The 18140-nt window shown below is 38.4% G+C and overlaps 1 protein-coding gene across 1 annotated transcript in view; it reads right to left on the bottom strand.

The window, feature by feature from the left end:
- Window positions 1-18140, bottom strand: part of ROS1 (ROS proto-oncogene 1, receptor tyrosine kinase) — a 103824-nt gene that overhangs the window by 54038 nt on the left and 31646 nt on the right. Inside the window, exons 14-22 of the mRNA XM_046674219.1 lie at window positions 16904-17116; window positions 16055-16165; window positions 14839-15017; window positions 12767-12958; window positions 8998-9098; window positions 4751-4965; window positions 4267-4427; window positions 3751-3895; window positions 1285-1547 (exon numbers count right to left, since the gene is read on the bottom strand). Coding sequence (XP_046530175.1) covers window positions 1285-1547; window positions 3751-3895; window positions 4267-4427; window positions 4751-4965; window positions 8998-9098; window positions 12767-12958; window positions 14839-15017; window positions 16055-16165; window positions 16904-17116 — 1580 coding nt within the window. The remainder of the gene's footprint in view (window positions 1-1284; window positions 1548-3750; window positions 3896-4266; window positions 4428-4750; window positions 4966-8997; window positions 9099-12766; window positions 12959-14838; window positions 15018-16054; window positions 16166-16903; window positions 17117-18140) is intronic.

Genomic DNA, 18140 nt, shown 5'->3' with positions numbered 1-18140 from the left:
TTCTCTTTTGCACAGGACCATGTTAAGTAAAACTCATGCACATCCATGCATATCATTTTGCACAGTTCTGTGGCAGCTGGGATTTGAAACTATATATACATATAGACAGATACACTTAACCAGAACATGGATTTAACTGGAACTCACATAATTCTTAACAAATAGGAATGTGTATCATCTTTAACTTTGATGTACAACTATTTTGATTAGTATATGTAGACCTAATATATTATTAAAATAATTATTAAATTAGAATTTAACAAAAAGAAAACAGATCCTAGGAAACTCAGACCTCTAAAACCACTCTCCAAAATATTGTGTTCCCTCAAAAGAAATGGAAAATAACTCTAAATATGTACAACATTGTCACCAACCTGGTATTTAATGAGGATATGAAAATTATCGAGCCGTCTATCGTAAAAGGAAAGCTATTTCATATTAAATTTAAAATGCCAAAATGAGGTGGGAGTAGTTTTTTTTTCTTGATTCCTATTCTCTCTGACTTTCTCCTCTATCAGAAGCTAGGTGATAACTGTTCGATGTCAGCTACCCAGCCCCTCAGTTTTTACTTCCATTGGTAGCTCTGAGTCGGGGCATTTAGATGATTCACAGCAGTGATGTGATACGATAGAAAGGACTCCAGAAGCTGGACTACAACACACTACTTCCTAGCCATGCAGCTTGAGTAATTCACTGATACACCCAGGGACATGGCTTTTCCTTCATAGACAGTGTGAGGATCAAATGAGATCAAATAAAGACTATAAAAGAACCTACCATGGTACATGGCCTATAGTGATCGAGTCAAAAAATAATAATTTGTTCTGAATCTGAAACTAAGAAAGTTGTCAAGGTGTCCTTTACCCGAGTTGTCCCCTCTCCGCTCTATACCTTTGCTGCCCACTTAACCTCTAAGATCACACTGTACCTCAAACTATTGACAGAGTGGCAGAATTCTTAACCAACTTCTTTAATCAACCTTCTATTTGCACTATTAAGACCCTTCTATGGGTCGGCCCGGTGGCACAGTGGTTAAGTGCGGGCATTCCTCTTTGGCGGTCTGGGGTTCGCCAGTTCGGATCCCAGGTGCAGACATGGCACCGCTTGGCAAGCCATGCTGTGGTAGGCGTCCCACATAGAAAGTAGAGGAAGATGGGCATGAATGTTAGCTCAGGGCCAGTCTTTCTCAGCAAAAAGAGGTGGAATGGCAGCAGTTAGCTCAGGGCTAATCTTCCTCAAAAAAAAAAAAAAAAGACACCCGTATCCTCGTTTTCACTCTCGTACCTGGAAGGCAACAGTGTACCCAGGACTCATGGCCTCAAGTTGAAAAGACATCACTGAAGGAGTGACATTGACAGAAATCCAGTCTTCAAATGTTTTGTTTTCATCACTTTGGTTGGATATTTGATAGAAAATTTCAAATCCTGTTAACGCACCATTTTCATGCTTAGGCTTATTCCACCTAAATTCTACCACAACTTCATTCTTGTCATGGTATTTTCCACTTGGCAATATAAATATTCTGGGATTCTCTGGTGCTGATGGAACTGAAAAGCAGAGACACAGATAGGGCAGAAAAGAACAAAAGGTTGACTTTTACCACTCATGATGGGGGTCTGGAGCAACTTAGTCATAAAGATTCCAGTCAGTTGAGGTATGTCTATCATATTCTTAAAGATCTTCAGGAGAGAATATTCCATAGATTTCTTCAGGAACCTATCCTGACATTTGAGCACATCTTCCTTTTCTCCAGCCCAAATCCCTCTTACCCTCACCTAGGCACGTCTTTCTTGTCTGTGCCCTGTATAGGTGGAAGGTGGCTGGTTCTCCTTGTAAAATACAGTATTTACTCTCCTCCTGACTGAGTCACCAGGAAGGAAGGCAATAACTCTGCCCAGCCTCTAGCCAGTTCAGCGTGTAAAATAGAGTATATCAGGGATGCAGCTCCTCTCACTTTGAACTCCCCCAAGGAGGGAAGAAGCACCCCCAAGAGTACAGTTTGGGAGTTGCCATTTATTCTAGAGCCAAATCAAGCAATTTAGTCCCTCTTAGTTCTTTAATTAACTTCTCTCTTTCTTAATCAAAAGAAATTCCTCTGCCTGATTTCCAAGTCATTCCATCCAAGATGTCCCTCATCTTTCTTAGGATTCCTCCACACGGTCTGTTCCCACTCCCACACTCCAATCACATTGCTTCTTAATGTTCAACACTCACATCATTATCGAAGTTATCCAATCTCCAGGCCTTCTTACACGTACTCACATAGGGTGCCTCTTCTTGCCTTATCTCTCAAAGCCCAGTTAAAGTTTCCACTCCCCAAAGGCCTTCCCTGGCCATACTAGTCTCTTGCATCACCTTCTCCTAAGAATGCTGAGCAGCTTGATACAGGTGAAGATTTCATAGTCTTGTCTATTCACTGTATGTCATTGCTACTCAGTTCTCACTGTCTTATTTCTATTATCATTAGCAGCATATGCATTTATCTCTCTACTGTTTTATGAGCTCCATCAGAGAAAGCACTTTTTCTTATTCCTTGTTAAATCCCCCCAGATCTAGTATAGGACTGGCACACAGTAAGTGCTTAATAAATATTTGTCAGTTTGAATAATTTCCTGACTATGTTGTAAATTTCCTTAAGGCAAGGGGCAAATCTTATCATTCTTCCTTATTGCCCTCAACATCCAGCAGAGTGCTGGTGAGCCTAATTCCCAGCTCATCCCCTGATGGATGCAGTCAAGTCCATTTCCACAGAAGAATCCAACCAAAGCTGACATCCCAAGACAATCTCAAAGAGAGCATACCTGGATCCAAATGCTAACTGCTCCAGAACCTTCCCAGGCTCCACTATGTTCCTGTTATGAGACTTATGGATAAATATTGATGAAAGAATCTTAACAGTAAAAAAAATGCAATGGTGAATGGATGTCTATGTTTATTGAGCTCTTACCGCCTGCCAGGTCCTGTGCTAGGAAGTTTATATAAATTAAAGCAGTATGATACTCTCATTTGCCAACCCTTGCAAAAATGACTGAATGGAGATTTGGTAAAACTATAGTGAAAAGTCCAGATGAAGCCCCAGCCCTGCCACTTACCAGTTATTTTATGTTGGGCAACCACTGGGCTTCTGATTTCTCATTTGCATAATTGAGATAATGACACCTGTCCTGCCTATCTCAGAGCTGTGTGAGGATCAAATGAAATGATGTTTCTGACACAATGCTAGGTGTGTAATAAATGTTTAATAAAGAAGTGATACATATAAATGTGCTTTATACACTTTAAAGTAACATACACATGTAAAGATATGGTTAGTATCCTTTAAAAAATATATTCCAAAGAAATACATTGAATTTAGACATCAGTTATTCACCTACAGAAGATTCTAAGTCACCATCTGTGAGAACATTTCCAGAGAAGCCTGCCTTTCACAAAACTCTCTCTGCTCTTAAATGCCCATTTTCCCTGATGGAGCATTTCACAAATTCCCTGAAACAGGGATTCTGCCTCTTATCTGCCATTACAATCAAGTGAAACAGTCTTTAAGAAATCTTTGAAATATCCTTTTGGAATAAATTACGCAGATTTATTTTAATTGTGTCATTCTAATTTCCAAAAAGTCATTGAGAGGGTATTGAATCTAAAAACATCTATAAAACTGAAACTTACTTTTTAAAATTATTAATTATCCATTTAGATCACGGAAAGCAAGATTCTGTCTTGTAATTTTTTTAGAGATTTCAACCCCTGTACCTGTTTCAGGTGCTTGAAGTGATAGAGATGTTTTGGGGCCCTTTCCCCAGTAGGTATAAGGAGTGACAGAAAGATTAAATAAGGCATAGGGCTCCAGCCCTTCCACAGTGAATACAGGCAAAGGCTGCTGTTCACTAGCCAGGAACTAAAATATAAGCACAAAACATTATTTTCTTAGGGAGAGAATCATACAATCTTTTATTCCTAATTAACTAAAATCTCCAAACTTGGGTTCACGTAAAGTCAAACCTTGCCATTTTAAAAGTGCTAATATTGGTAAGTTCCATGTTATTCCACTTAGACCAGCTAAAGTGGATCTAACATTTCAGTTGTTAACATTAACCACAGATTCTGGCTGTAAACAAAGATTCTCAGGAATAATCTTAATAACCAAACACTACAAGAATAACAAGGGACATGGGCTTGGCTAAGTGAAGAAAGTAGAAATCAGTGTGGGCAGGAATGATGCGGTGGTACAGTCTGTTTGAGAAGAAGTTACTAGAACCAACGCCATACCTTAGAAGGAGCACTAAATTCCACACTGTAGAAAATTACTCCCCAATCCACTGCGGGGGGAGCGTTCCACAGGATTTGGAAACTTGAAGCATTTCCTTCAATCCTAAAGGAAGACTCTTGAACAGAATCTGGGATAACCCTAGGGGTAAAGGAAAAGTTCCCTATGGAATAAAAGAAAGAAAAGAGAGAGAAAGAATTTAGGATTATCAATCATCATAGGAAACATGGAAAATCAATAGAAATTCTAATAATTAGTATGAAAACAAAATTTTCCTTTCCTCTAATAGATCCTGAAAATCATCTTTTTCTGAGTGTTTCAGGCTATAAATTTGGGTTAAGAGTAAACTGACTGCAAGCAAACCAACAGAAACTGCTAAAGCCTTATTCCTCTTAAAACATAATTCTTAAGAAAAAATCCCAACCTGAACATTTATTTAATAGAAAGTACAGAGGAGAGAGGATAAGCAGGAATAAAATCTTGTACCTGGCAGAGGCTTGAGGGATGTCTGAATAATTGTGAACTGATTAAATTTGGCTGGTTCCAAAACAGAGACACTAGTTCTCTGACCTATTTCCTGAGCTGTGATGATCCTAAAGCCATTGATCCAGAAGAGTCGGCCACTGTAGTACATCAGTGCATTCTGGGAAATTTCGGAAGTACTCCAGGCTGCAAATTCTGTGATGATGGGATTCCCAACACTGTTAAAACATGACACCAATTAGTGCTTGTGTCTGGAGTGGAGGAAGACTGGTACATTGAGGCACGGAATAGAACGTGTGTTTGTGAGTGGATGTGTTTGCGGACATGAAAACAAAGAAGAAACACTTTGCAACAATAATTGTCATTATTCTTAGTTCCATTTCAAGTGGATTTTTTACATTTTTCCTAAAGTACACCTAAAGCAAATTTTCTAGGGCTTTTCTTATTAATGTGATATTGCAATGGCAAGAGTGTTACACAGATTTTAATAAACACCTGTGATTTTTGCCTCCCTCCTATTCTTGGCCAGTCTTCTTATTTACTTACCATCCATTATTTCAGTCTGTTTGGTCCTTCATTTTACACTATTCGCAACCATCTGCTGCTTCAATGGTACTTAGCAACTTCTACAGCTTAGTCAAAACGGTCCTTTTCAAACCAGGGAATTCAAGTAAACAGACTATTGTTTAAATTGCTTTTAGAGTTTTTCCTCAATGATGGGGAATTTTACAATGATTTTTACTTTAAAAATCTTTTTGGTTGTTTCTAAAATTACTCCAGTTGCCTAGTACTCAATAAAAACTATCTCAGTGATTCTCAGAATTTTGGAGTGGTGGTTTGACTTTTTTTTTAATGATGTCTCTAAATCTTTTTAAAGCGTTGACATCCCCCTCTTTAGAAGAGTATAAAGAATGACATTTAAAGTCAAAATAAATACAAGCCTTCAGAATTTTACAATACCTCCTTGCAAAAACTGAAACTGTCTCAGAGGACCATAGCTGGGAGTTGTCAACGTGATAAAGAAGTATGTTCGCTAGTACTATTCCCATAGCCCTTTTTCTAGTAAAACACTATTTATTCATACCTATTCAATTGTGTAAACAGCATCTGGTTTGTCTTTTGGACTTTCACCCACTTGTCTAATTATACACTTTGTTGTTCCCACTTCTCATTAGAAGTTTCCAGTAACCTTGTGAGAGATATAAAACCAAATTCCAGGTGGAAAGAAGCACGCAGGAGGCACTTGGCCTGAGAAGGCTGGCCCTCTGGACCAACCACAGACCTGCCGCAGCCTACGGCCTGTGAGTGTGCTCACGGCAGTCTTGCTCACAGGGCTGATTGTTGGTTTCAGAATTCCGAGGACAGAAGATTTCCCTGCAGAGTGAGACTAGATATCTCTTAGTTACCACTAGCCTAGATTGCCTCTCATTTCCAGCTGAAGACTCCTCTCCTGTGAAAATCTCCTGGGCTGCCCCGAAAATCTTGACTTCTGGGGTTCAGCACAACCTCCTCATTTTCAGGAAGTGAGTACTTCAGACCCTTCAGTCCTCAGCAACAGGTACAGCTGGATTTAAAGCAAAGCTCAGCAAAAAAAATCATAAAAACGTAAACCCTTCCATGAAACATGAGATATATATGGAGGTCAGCTGAGGTTACTCTACTGAGGATTCATTCATTTATTCATTCATTCACTCAAATAATGTTATGTGCCTAGTTCTGTGTTAGCCACTAGGAATATAGTGGTAAATAAGACAAATACAATCTCTGCCCTCATACAATACACAGCCTAACAGAAAAGGCAGGTAATGAGCAAATAACTACACTGTGAATGGCACGTAAAAAGAAAGGTTGAGGACCAGCCCCAGTGACCTGGTGGTTAAGTTCGGCATGCTCCACTTTGGCAGCTGGGGTTCAGTTCCTGGACTCAGACCTACCCTACTCTGTTAGCAGCCACCCTGTACTGGAAGCCCACGTACTAAAAAATAGAGGAAGATTGGCATGGATGTTAGCTCAGGGCAAATCTTCCTCAGCAAAAAATAAAAAAAGGAAAGGTATAGTGGGTTCCTTAACAAGGAGACCTAATGCAGTCTGGTCAGAGAAAGCCTCTACATACGTGGCTCACATTGTATTTGTATTGAACAGTGCTGATCTAGACCAAAGGCAAGAAATTTAAAACGTAGGAGAACGAATTTTGATTACATATTAGGAAAAATTTTCTGCTTGCAAGATGGCTCTGGAATCCCTGACTCTATGCACAGATTTTTTTTTTTTTTTTTTTTTTTTTTTGCTGATGTGATAAACAGGCAAGACTTACTAGGAGCCAAAAAGTGCCTGTCCTTCGTGTAACCTTGCCAAGAGCTGCTGCACTGCATACAAGGACACATTATTAACCTTGAGATGAGGAAATGTACTTTTAAAGGAGAAATGTCCTTCCTCCACCTACTCAATCCAATGATACTGATCCTCTGGACAATTAAGGATCTGGGACCTCAGAGAACTCCAGCAAGCCAGCCCTCTGGGATGTACAGACACTGAGAACGGACCGTGATCCTTCAGGACACTCATTTTGAACATTGTCTTTATCTCATAGACAAATTCTTTTGGCAATCAGATTGCCAATACATGTATTTCTAGGCAAAGGAACGATTCATTTTCTACGGTTCATAGGTGGAAAACTAGCCAGAGCTGCTTGCCATAGTTGATATAAAATAACTGATTACTCAAATTTGTTGTGTATGTATTTATATGCATTGTATGTTTATATACAAATGTGTATACTGTTTCATAGTTTCTCTGATTAAGAGTTTTTCCGTGAACCAACAAAAAAGCATTTTTAAGTCTAAAAGTAATCTTGGCATTGTCTTCACAGACCAGGGGTTCCTGGCCTTTGTAAGATTAGACTCTTGAATGCCTGATGAAGAGCATGGATCTTCTATTTCAGAGCACTCAAACACATCCTGAAGCCCTCTATGAACTCCCTGGGCGTCCAAGAACCCAATATTAGAAATCTCTGCCCTAGAGCATGACCTTCTGTTTTATTTTAACCTTTTCCTGACCATCTCTCTAATTAACTATGTGACATCAGGCAAATTTATGCACATCTCTGGTCTCAGTTTCCTCATCAATGAGATAAAATGATTTCTAAATTCTCCCTGTAAATATTATTCTTGAACGATTTTATGTCCTATATTTTAATTTGAGATATGTAATCACTGCTGTAAAGTTAAAAACTATTGCCTATTTACACTAAAAATAATAACAAAAATGGATTTTTAGCACAGGTAAAAGTAAAATATATGAAAAACATGAAATTACTTAAGTTAAACATATATCTCCCCTGCCACCCAGTAATTCCATGCCTAGGTATTTATCCAAGAATATGTTTACAAAAAGCCTTGTATACAAATATTTATACAATTTATTCATAGCAACCAAATTCGGGAAGCAATCCATCAAGAGGAGAATGGATAAGCAAACTATGGCATATTCATGCAATGGAATACTACTCAGCAATAAAAGGGTAAAACTAATACACATAAGAACATGATTGAATCTCAAAAGATATTATGCCAAGAAAAAGGAGCCAGACACGAAAAGCACATATTTCGGGGGCAGAGGGAATTGATTTGGAAGGGGTACAGGGAAATTTCTGTGATGATGGATATATCTGTCTTAAAAGCATTCATCAAAAGTGTTATAATGGAACACTGAAGATCTAAGCATTTCATATTACATATATTATGCCTAATTTTAAAAAGCAAAAGTGTGAGAAGAAGTATCGGAAAAAATACTAGAAAAAAATCTCTGACAATGCTAATATGGAACATGTGGAGATGCCAACAAGAGAAGGTCAGGGGGCTTAGTTTGAGGACGTAGATCAAGAAGAAAAATCATATGGTCCCTTCCTCTTCAGTTTTCAGGTGTGACATATAGGCTGGTTTCTGTCTTAACTCCATAATGTACACTCGACTTTGTTAAGAAGCAGAAAAACCATCCATTTCCTGGGCTCTTGAGGAGCATCCTCCTCAGCATGTCCACTGCGCTCTCTATACCCATCACAGTATTTACCATAGTCTTCTGTAACTTGTTTTTTACAAATCTATCTTTCCCCACGAGCACAATGCCTGCAACACAGTGGATAATTAGTAAATGTTCATTGAAAGAATGACTTCTCATGCATTATCATTTATAACCAAGGGGCAAGTCATTCTCTTATTCTCAATCAATTGCCTTTGAGGGACGTTACTTACCTCTGCTCCCGAAGAACAGCTGTGTACAGGTGAATGCACTGACTGTCTTGAACCAACCAATACAAGAGCCCATCACTGAGGTCTAAAGTTAGAGCAATTACCTAAATAGAAAATAAGGTAAGAAAATGGATCATACATGCTTGAAAGATACCTTAGTGAATAACCTATAGATTTCTTTTTAACATTCTCTTTGGAATAATAAACTCAGTGATTTTTGCCTTTCACTGAATATAAAAATTATGTGAATATGCCTAAATAATTTGAATATAAGCACTGGTTTCCTAAAAATGCCCATAAGGCAGGAACTATCTGTTATTCACTTTTATACACTTGGCTCCAGTGGTTTTCAAAGTATGATTCTCAGACCAGGAGCATCAGCATCACCTGGGAATTTGTTACAAATATAAATTATCAACCACATTGCAGGTTCTCCAGAATCAGAAACTTTGAGGCACTGTGCCAAGCCTTGCTTAAAGCTAGCCATAACTTTGCACTCTTCAGCCACATAAGCCAATGAATTTAATTGTTGTTTAAATCACTTTTCCTCAAACATTGCTCCACATTGCTGTGGAGTTTTTTTTTTAAAAAAAATCTTGATTTACAGGTTGCATCCTATTAAATTATGATCTCCAGGGATGGAACCCAGTGCCCAGTATGTTTTTAAATTCCCCAGATAATTCCAGTATGCCACCAAGTTTGAAAACCAATGGTCTAAACCATTTTGAATTGTATTTTCTGTTAATTACAACCAAAAACATCCTGATACATTTAAAAAAAACATAGGGCCCATATGGATAAAAACCCTGTGTTGTAATTGGATAGAGCCATTTGCATATGAGGTCCTATTTCCAGCTGACATCTGAAAACCACCTATGACAACTCTTTTTTTGTCTTCTTGTTACAATCCATATCTTAATTTGGTGTCTAGTTGTCTAGGTGAGGACTGAGGAAAGACTGCTCCTCTTATGCAATAGAGTGCATGAGATAGAAGTTACAATCCAAGAGGTCTTTTTTGCTTTCTTTGGCTTTATAGGTATTTTTCAAATAAGCTAAGATTGCCAGGAGTCTGCCCACAGGGTATTGGAGTCTATCTATAGCAGACCTAAAGGCTGAGAGGTGTCATATAGCATTAAAGTTGATTACTACATCTTTACAAGATACCGCAGCGTATAAAAGCGATGAGCCAGTGAAACATGTCAAGAGAATACCATAAGGTATCCAAGAACTAAAAGTGCCTGCTGACAGGTTACCCAAGACCTGCTACAAAGAAAGAATCTTGGGCCACATGACTACGAGAACCTTCAATTGCCATATACACACAGCCTTCTGTCTTCAAGAAAACTCAAGCTACTCCTTTCCCAAAAGGTAAAAAAACTATTCTAGCGATTCCCAGCCTTTTGGGAGTTGAATATGTCCTTGCTTCAGGTTAAAAGAAATGTGTTAATTATTTTTTCAGTGAAAGTGAAATCAGGTTAATTTATAATGAGATGTTTGGTTATTTATAATGAGATGCACTAGAGTTTTCTAAATTCCAGAGTAACTCTATTTTATCTCTTAAAAAAGGAGATTCTACACCTCCCTTTGTCGGAACACAACTATTCAAACTACAAGTAAATTACAGGTGTAAGGTCATTACTCCATTCCTTTGCATCAGTTATTTGGGCCCATATTTAAAGAGAGCCAGAGGGTGTTCCGTAAATCTTTGGTAACCATTGCTATGTCCAGTAACACCCATACTTTGGAAATAATCTCTTTGATCTAAACTAAAACCTTGAAGTTTAATCCTGTGATAAAACTTACTATATACTATACGCCCGACCCATAGATGTTGCAAAAAATATCTTTTCATTTTAGATGAATCTCTCACTTCGTTCTCTCTTTTCATCACACAAATACCATGTCTTTCTATAAAGAATTGGCTGCCTGTAGTTTATCATGCCTTATGATTGCAAAGTATCTTATGACTTCATGATAAATATGTGAGCGACATATAAAGGAATGACAGCAAGATGGAGAGCTTTGCTCAGTGCAAAATGTGTTGCCTCCAAAACACCCACTAGCATTAATGCAGGCAGATGGATAAGACATCAAACCCTGGCACCAGAACACAGATTTCACAAGCAGCAACAGCACTTGCCAGTCTGTAAGAGGATTTGGAGTGGGAATTTAAGAAAAGGTTTATTTCCCCCAAATATGCTGAGAAATCTAATGACTTCACTCATTTACAGAAAAGTCCCAAGGGCCACTCCAGAACTTTCGTGAGTGGAAACATCTCAAACTACCAGATCAGGGCAGTAGGGAGATTACTGACAAAGACCCCAGGGGTGGAGAGGAAGTTACTCTTGAGATAATATTATCTTTAATATGCTTTTATCAAAATGAAAGTGCTTTCCCTTAGCATCTGTATTTGAGACATAAAAAATATACTTTCTTTATATTCAGACTCAAGTGGTTCCAAAACAGAATTAAGGGATTTTCATTACTTGACAAGAATGATTAATTTCTGAATACGGTATGTAAATTTCTATTTGTTTTAAATATCTGCATCATAATCACTATGTGCAAAAATTATTGTTACCCATATATTCTATGGAATTCACCATCAAGTGAGTCAATAATTTGTTTGTTTACAAATGATCTGGTATATCTGTATTATGTATATCTTATCTCTAAAGACAGAAAAAAAAAAGATGAAAAGCTTAAGGCATATCCTAGTTAGAAATAGTATGAATGATTTCTTTCTTCTTCATCCTTTTCTGTAATTTCTAAATTTCCTACAATAGACATATATTATCATTATGATCAGAAAAAACAAAATTCAGAAATTTAGGTGGATAGTTAGAGGGTAGCTAAATAGGATCAAGAAAAATTGGTATTATTTCTAGAAGCTGAAGAAGTAACATTTGTTTCATAAATGTTCCTGTATCAGGTATGTTTTTCGGATTGAATTACAATAATAAGCGCTTAACAAATGAGTAGTTACCATGTACCCAGAACTATTCTCAGAACTTCCTAAAAATTACCTCCTTTAATATTCACAACAGCCCTAAGAAGTGGAACAATTGTTCATATTCCCATTTTTCAGATAAGGAAACAGACACAGAGAAGCCAAATAATTTGCTTAGGGGTCACACAGTTTTTAGAGCGGTCAGTACCCAAAATTGATTGAAAATAATGAAATACCTAATCCCCACCCAAAAAGAAACCCTAAAACATCCAATAAAACTCCTGAAGAATATAAAATCAGTTAGAAATTAAAATACTTTTAAGTGTAGGCCCATTCAAGCAAACTATTAAAATCTTCATATTATACTTTAACTTAATCAATTATGACAGTCAAATAAGACTTAGAGAAATTCTGTTTATACTAAGATCTTGCTGTAACAGTATTTCCTTTCAGAATCTGCCATAACTACTCATAATAAGCAGAAAGAGTATTATCATAACTATACAATAGCACTATTTAGTATTATTAAGTGATCAGATATTACTTTTATTTTATTATTACTTTTTTTTTAGGAAGATTAGCCCTGAGCTAACTGCTGCCAATCCCCCTCTTTTTGCTGAGGAAGACTGGCCCTGAGCTAACATCCGTGCCCATCTTCCTCTACTTTATATGTGGGACGCCTACCACAGCATAGCTTGCCAAGCAGTGCCATGTCTGCACCCGGGATTCGAACCAGCGAACCCCCGGCCACCGAAGCAGAACGTGTGCACTTAACGGCTGTGCCACCGGGCCGGCCCCCAGATATTACTTTTATTTTATTACCTTTTTCCCAGAAAACCAAGGCTGTGCCTGTAGTACAAGGGGATTTTCCCCATTTAGCCTGGTGCTCTCAACTGAGTATAGAGTGGTCCAATAGAGATATCCACCAACTGAATCCACCACCATGTCATTCACCAATAGCTTCACATGAGTCACGATGTCTGTGTGTCCTGTCAACACAGACTGTCTTTGTATCTATGAAACATAAGCATACAGTCAGTTAATGATTTTCTAATGACATTATTATTCCTGAATAGTTTATTGCAATAATTAGTAAATTGCTGCATTCACCCATTCATTCGTTCAACCGCAAATATTTATTGGCACTATCTGCTGGGCAGTGTGGTAAGCCTTGGAAACATAGCACACAGTGATGATACCTGCCCTCATGGAACTTATCTCTGTTCATGTCTCTAAAGAGAAGAGAGATAAACTTATTTTCAGTTAAAATACTTGCTCTTCCTAATCACACATCCAGACAGCAGAAACACTGCTGAGTAATAGTGAATTTGATTGGGTTCCCAAAGAAGATGTATACATCCTGGTCATTGAGGACACCTCTCCTTGCCCCTCTATCAGTATATTTCCCTAATATTAGTTACTGCCATTATTGAGCACCTGTTATGTGCCAGGCATTGTACTCCTTTTTTAATCCTTAAAATAATAGCTCTTGTAACCCTCACATTAAGCCTATAAAGGATTTCTATTCCCTATTTTTTCACAAGTGAACTGGGTTCAAAGAAGTTAAGTAATTTTTTCCTAAACAGTTTTTTAAGAGACAAAGCAAATACTTGAAACCAGTTTTATATCCACTTTTCCACTTCCTCCTTCAAAACTATTTTCAAACTAACCCATCTTAGGGAGCATTCTCTCATTAATCCCATCGACTCCATTCTGCCTACATGTCATTGGCACTTATGAATTCAGACTATACCATATTGTTTTGCCTCTAAACGCATTGCTTTGTGTGCTGCTTCTATTTCATGGATGCATTTTTATCACATCAAAAGAGCAGGGGCAAGTGGTGATGGTTACACAACACTGAACATACTAAAAACCACTGCATTTTACACAGTAGAAAGGTGAATTTAATGGAATGTGAACTATATCTCAATAAAGCTGATCTTTTTTAAAAGAGCTGGGACGCATCTACTATTTACTTTATGTTCCCTACTATGTCTGTTCTCAGCGTTCTAAACACATTGGTAACACAGAAATGATCATTGAATGAATAAATGAATGGACCACAAGTGCCCTCCTGATTAGAAGACGATTTCAGTACCATATTTCTTGATCTGTCAGACCAGGGTTCTCATCATTAACCATCTTTCTCTTCAAAGTGTACCAGTACACAGATGCGTAGGACGTCTTCATTTGGCCTCCAGGTCCACTTTCCACCCTACTTTGTGCCCCCAGAGGGCTGACTTCTATGGATTGCATCAAATGGACTCCCTTGTTCTCTGGCTTCCAGTGAGGTTCGGCCAATGGAAGCCCTGGTGGAAGATTGGAGGCCAGGAGGAAAGAGGGAGTGGGGTACTTATTCCCCTAGATCACTCTAGGCCAGACTATACATTTGACAGTGGCGGAGTTTCATGTCAGCAGCTCCCCTAAAGCTACAACCCTGACCAGGTCCTTCTCCTCCTTCTCCTTTATGCCTGGAGGTAGGAATATCTTCCCACCCTTGCTGACCCAGGGCGTGCTTCACCATCCTTTGCTCATTTTCCTTAGCCCTGTCCACAACTTTGAAAGTAATCCCTTCACTTAGTTTCTTTTAATCATGCCTTTGGAGTGTGTCATCTTCCTCCAGGACAATGACTCATCATTGGTGAAGAATTTAATATATTTATTTTAAGATATTATTGAAAATATATAATGAGCATATCAAATAGTGATATAAAATTTCCTTTACACATAAATGTATTTCAATAAAAAAGTGAGTAGGTTGAGAGACAAATAGTAAATAAAAAGTAGCATAGGTGGTACACAAGTATGAAAAAATCATGGAAATGACAGTCAAGTCACCGAAGTGGGTGGGTATTTTTCTAGAACATCCAGAATGCCAAGCTATAACTTACCACATACGTCTTTCCAGCCCAGTAGAGAAAGTGACCCAGCCACTCAAAAGCTAAGGCCCCTGCTCCTGCAATGTTGGGTATGTGATAATTCTCTGAGATATCCGTCCCATTCAGTAGCCACACGTAAACGTCACCCTTCGTGTCGCTGTAGTAGAGGCTGTTGTTATACCAATCCATGTCTCAAAGCAAAGTGAATCGGTAGCAGTTATTTTCTCATGGATGCCATAGTCACGGCGAGTCAACAAATCACACACGCACCTCAATATAATTTTAAGGCATATACAAACATAATATTCGCTAGAACTTCAGGAACCTGTCAGGAATATTTCAGTAATGCTATCCCAAAATCTTAACCCCTGGAATTAGAGAGGGGAACCACTATTCACTGAGCATCTCTTCTTTGCCAAACGTTCCAGGCACTTTTACATATCTCACTTAACTCTTAAAACAAAGCTTCAAAGTAGGAATTATCCCCGTTTCTGACATCGTGAACAAGAGACTCAGTGAGATTATTCTACCCAAGGTCTGACAGATGAAAAGAGGGAGAACCCAGATGCAAGGTACCTCCACCGCATCATTCCTTCCATTAGTACCACACTACTTCCTAAGTCCAACTCCTATGTTGGTCAGAAGCGCTGCTGTATTTTCAACGGCCAAGTAAATAGATCAGATAATTAAATACTTACAGAAGATGCCATGTTCAGACAAGATCACCATTATACTATCCTACAAAGAAGACTTATCTCCATTCTAACGTCTTCTAGGCAAAATTACCCATTTGTTAGTTAATAATCCTTGTTGTCATGAAATTCTTTCTTACACTTTATTTAGAACTTCATGCAGCTGTTCTGTTCTCCAGTCTCATAGAAAACTCATAATAAATTACTTATGTATAGCTGTCTTAGTGGAACAGATAAGCTGTTACTATGAGAAGACACTGATAGATTGAGACACATGAGAAGTATATCAAAGCCTTCCTGAAATGGGCATAAATCAGTAAATAACCTCATATTTTGTGAAATAATAAATAGCTTTCCTACTTGAGAACAGACATTTTCTTAATTGTATCGCTGATGGTATAGTTCAATCAATATTTTTTCCTTTCGTTATTGACCAAATACCAAAACTCTCAATTTTTTTTTGATTTATTGACCAGCTTAGGAAGTCTTATGAGTAGAAACCTGTTATCCAAGTGTACAAAGGACTTGCTGTTTACCTGACACATTTCCTATATCAGAGGACAAGAATTCTCCTGGGCCAAAGCTATTTAATGGTTTACTCCAAAGCCCATCTTCTTTCACAGCCATGATAAATGGTGGTTCTGAAGCTGTTTTGGAAAGAAGAAATGGAAAAAAAATCACAGAAAGCACACTTTTTTAGGTACATACCTTATATCCTAAGATTTCCTTTGTAAGGTAAAAGAATATCAACATTTTGAAAAACACTGTGGAAGGATATGAGTAACTGTATCTGCTTAATAGAATCATCTATCATGTTAAATATACTTTCTGATTTTTTATGCAAATATTTGAAATCGAATGCGAAGAGAAATGTGTGGTGATGTTGCCTCTATAGCGATGTCATGGTCATGGCAGAATTTTTTTTTTTTTTTGCTTTGCCTATTGGTTGCCCTGACCACATTCAGACGACCCAGAAGCAACTGTGAAACAACAGCAGTATGAATTGTACAGTTATCTTTCTGTTTTCTTTCAGGCAAGGGGATGGAAGTCACGGCACCTCAACTTCTCTCACCACAACCTTCAGAGTTCATTATTATTATGTTTTAATAAACCATGAGAAAGAAGCAAGCCAGGAAGAAGAAGAAAATTAAATTGTTTCCTCAAAAATATCTTGGAAAGTTTAAAATAGCAGGTTAGATACCTAAATTAAATATCACACAGTGCTCTATTTGCTTTCCGAATCTCAGATAATAAACACACACTCAAGAGATCAACGAACTCTCATTCTAATTTCTCTACTACATTGGAGGTGAGGAATTTCAAAGGACACAGAAAGTAAGACATTTTAGTCAGAATCACTCCCTAAATCAAGAACGGTTTCTCACCTGGCACCAGGGTAGTACCCACCGAGGGCTCTGACCAAGGGCCTGGCCCCGTGGGAGAACTTGCTCTCACAGAAACCTTGTATTTCGTAGCACTCTGCAGCTCAGGTACATTAAGCATGGTCCCACTTACGTTAGAGAAAACATGAGTGATTTCAGGAAAGTCTTGGGTTGATACTTTCACCTCATATGTCCAGTTCTGCCAGGCAGATGGGCCTAATCGGAAGAGTTAAAGAACATCACTCACCGGGATGACGTCAGCAAGGGCACACAGGATCATCAGTAAATTTGTCTACAGCCTCACCTTGAATGGGAGGGTTATTGGGCAGTAATACCTGTTACCCCACTAATCAGGGTTAATCTGACAATATGACTAGGACAGTGTACATTCCTCCCAGGCCACTCATTTTGCCCCATCGAAGGAGACATCATTCCCAACAAATCAGAGGACACTGTTCCTCAGTCAAAGCTGTACGATCGGCTGCATGGAACAGTCAGGGATGCTCTATAACAACACCAGGTGTAACCACACTTCTAATAAACAAATGCTTAGTGATGAATCTAATATAATTCCCAGGGTTTGTATAGCACCTTCCTCCTAGAAGCCCAAACAATACCAAAAAAACCCTGCTTGTTCATTTTCAGCCATCTTTGAGATATAGAGCAAACAGGCATAAATTAACTTAGTCTTAAAGGATAAAATGGCCAATGTTTGCTAAACACTCTAGGGTACCAGGGATTGGCAAACTACAGCCCACAGTCCAGATCTGGCCCACCGCCTGTTTTGTAAAAGAAGTTGTACTGGGACACAGCCAGTTACTCATTTACGTATTATCCATGACTGTTTACACACTACAACAGCAGAGCTGAGTAGCTGTGACAGAGACCACGCGACCCACAAAGCTGAAAACGTTTACTATCTGCTCCTTCCTTTAGAGAAAAAGTTTGCCTATCTCTGTGCTGGATACTGTTCTCAGTGCTCTACTTATGCATCTTAACTTAATCTGTATGACAACCCCATAGAAAAATATAATTAATATTTCCATTGCCCAGTGGTGGGAATGGATGCACAGAGTGGTTAAGTAACTTGCCTAGGGCCACTCTGCTAGTAAATGGCAAGACTAGCCTTTGAATCCAGGCAGGCTGGCCCCAGAGCCCACCTGCTTGCCCACCACCACGATGCCTCTCCAGAGATGGACATACAAGTTCACAGAGTTTCAGGGAGTTGCTCAAATTCATG

Source organism: Equus quagga, chromosome 11 (genome assembly GCF_021613505.1).
Source record: "Equus quagga isolate Etosha38 chromosome 11, UCLA_HA_Equagga_1.0, whole genome shotgun sequence".
In the NCBI taxonomy this organism is placed as follows: domain Eukaryota; kingdom Metazoa; phylum Chordata; class Mammalia; order Perissodactyla; family Equidae; genus Equus; species Equus quagga.
This window is presented reverse-complemented; position numbering and strand designations above follow the sequence as displayed.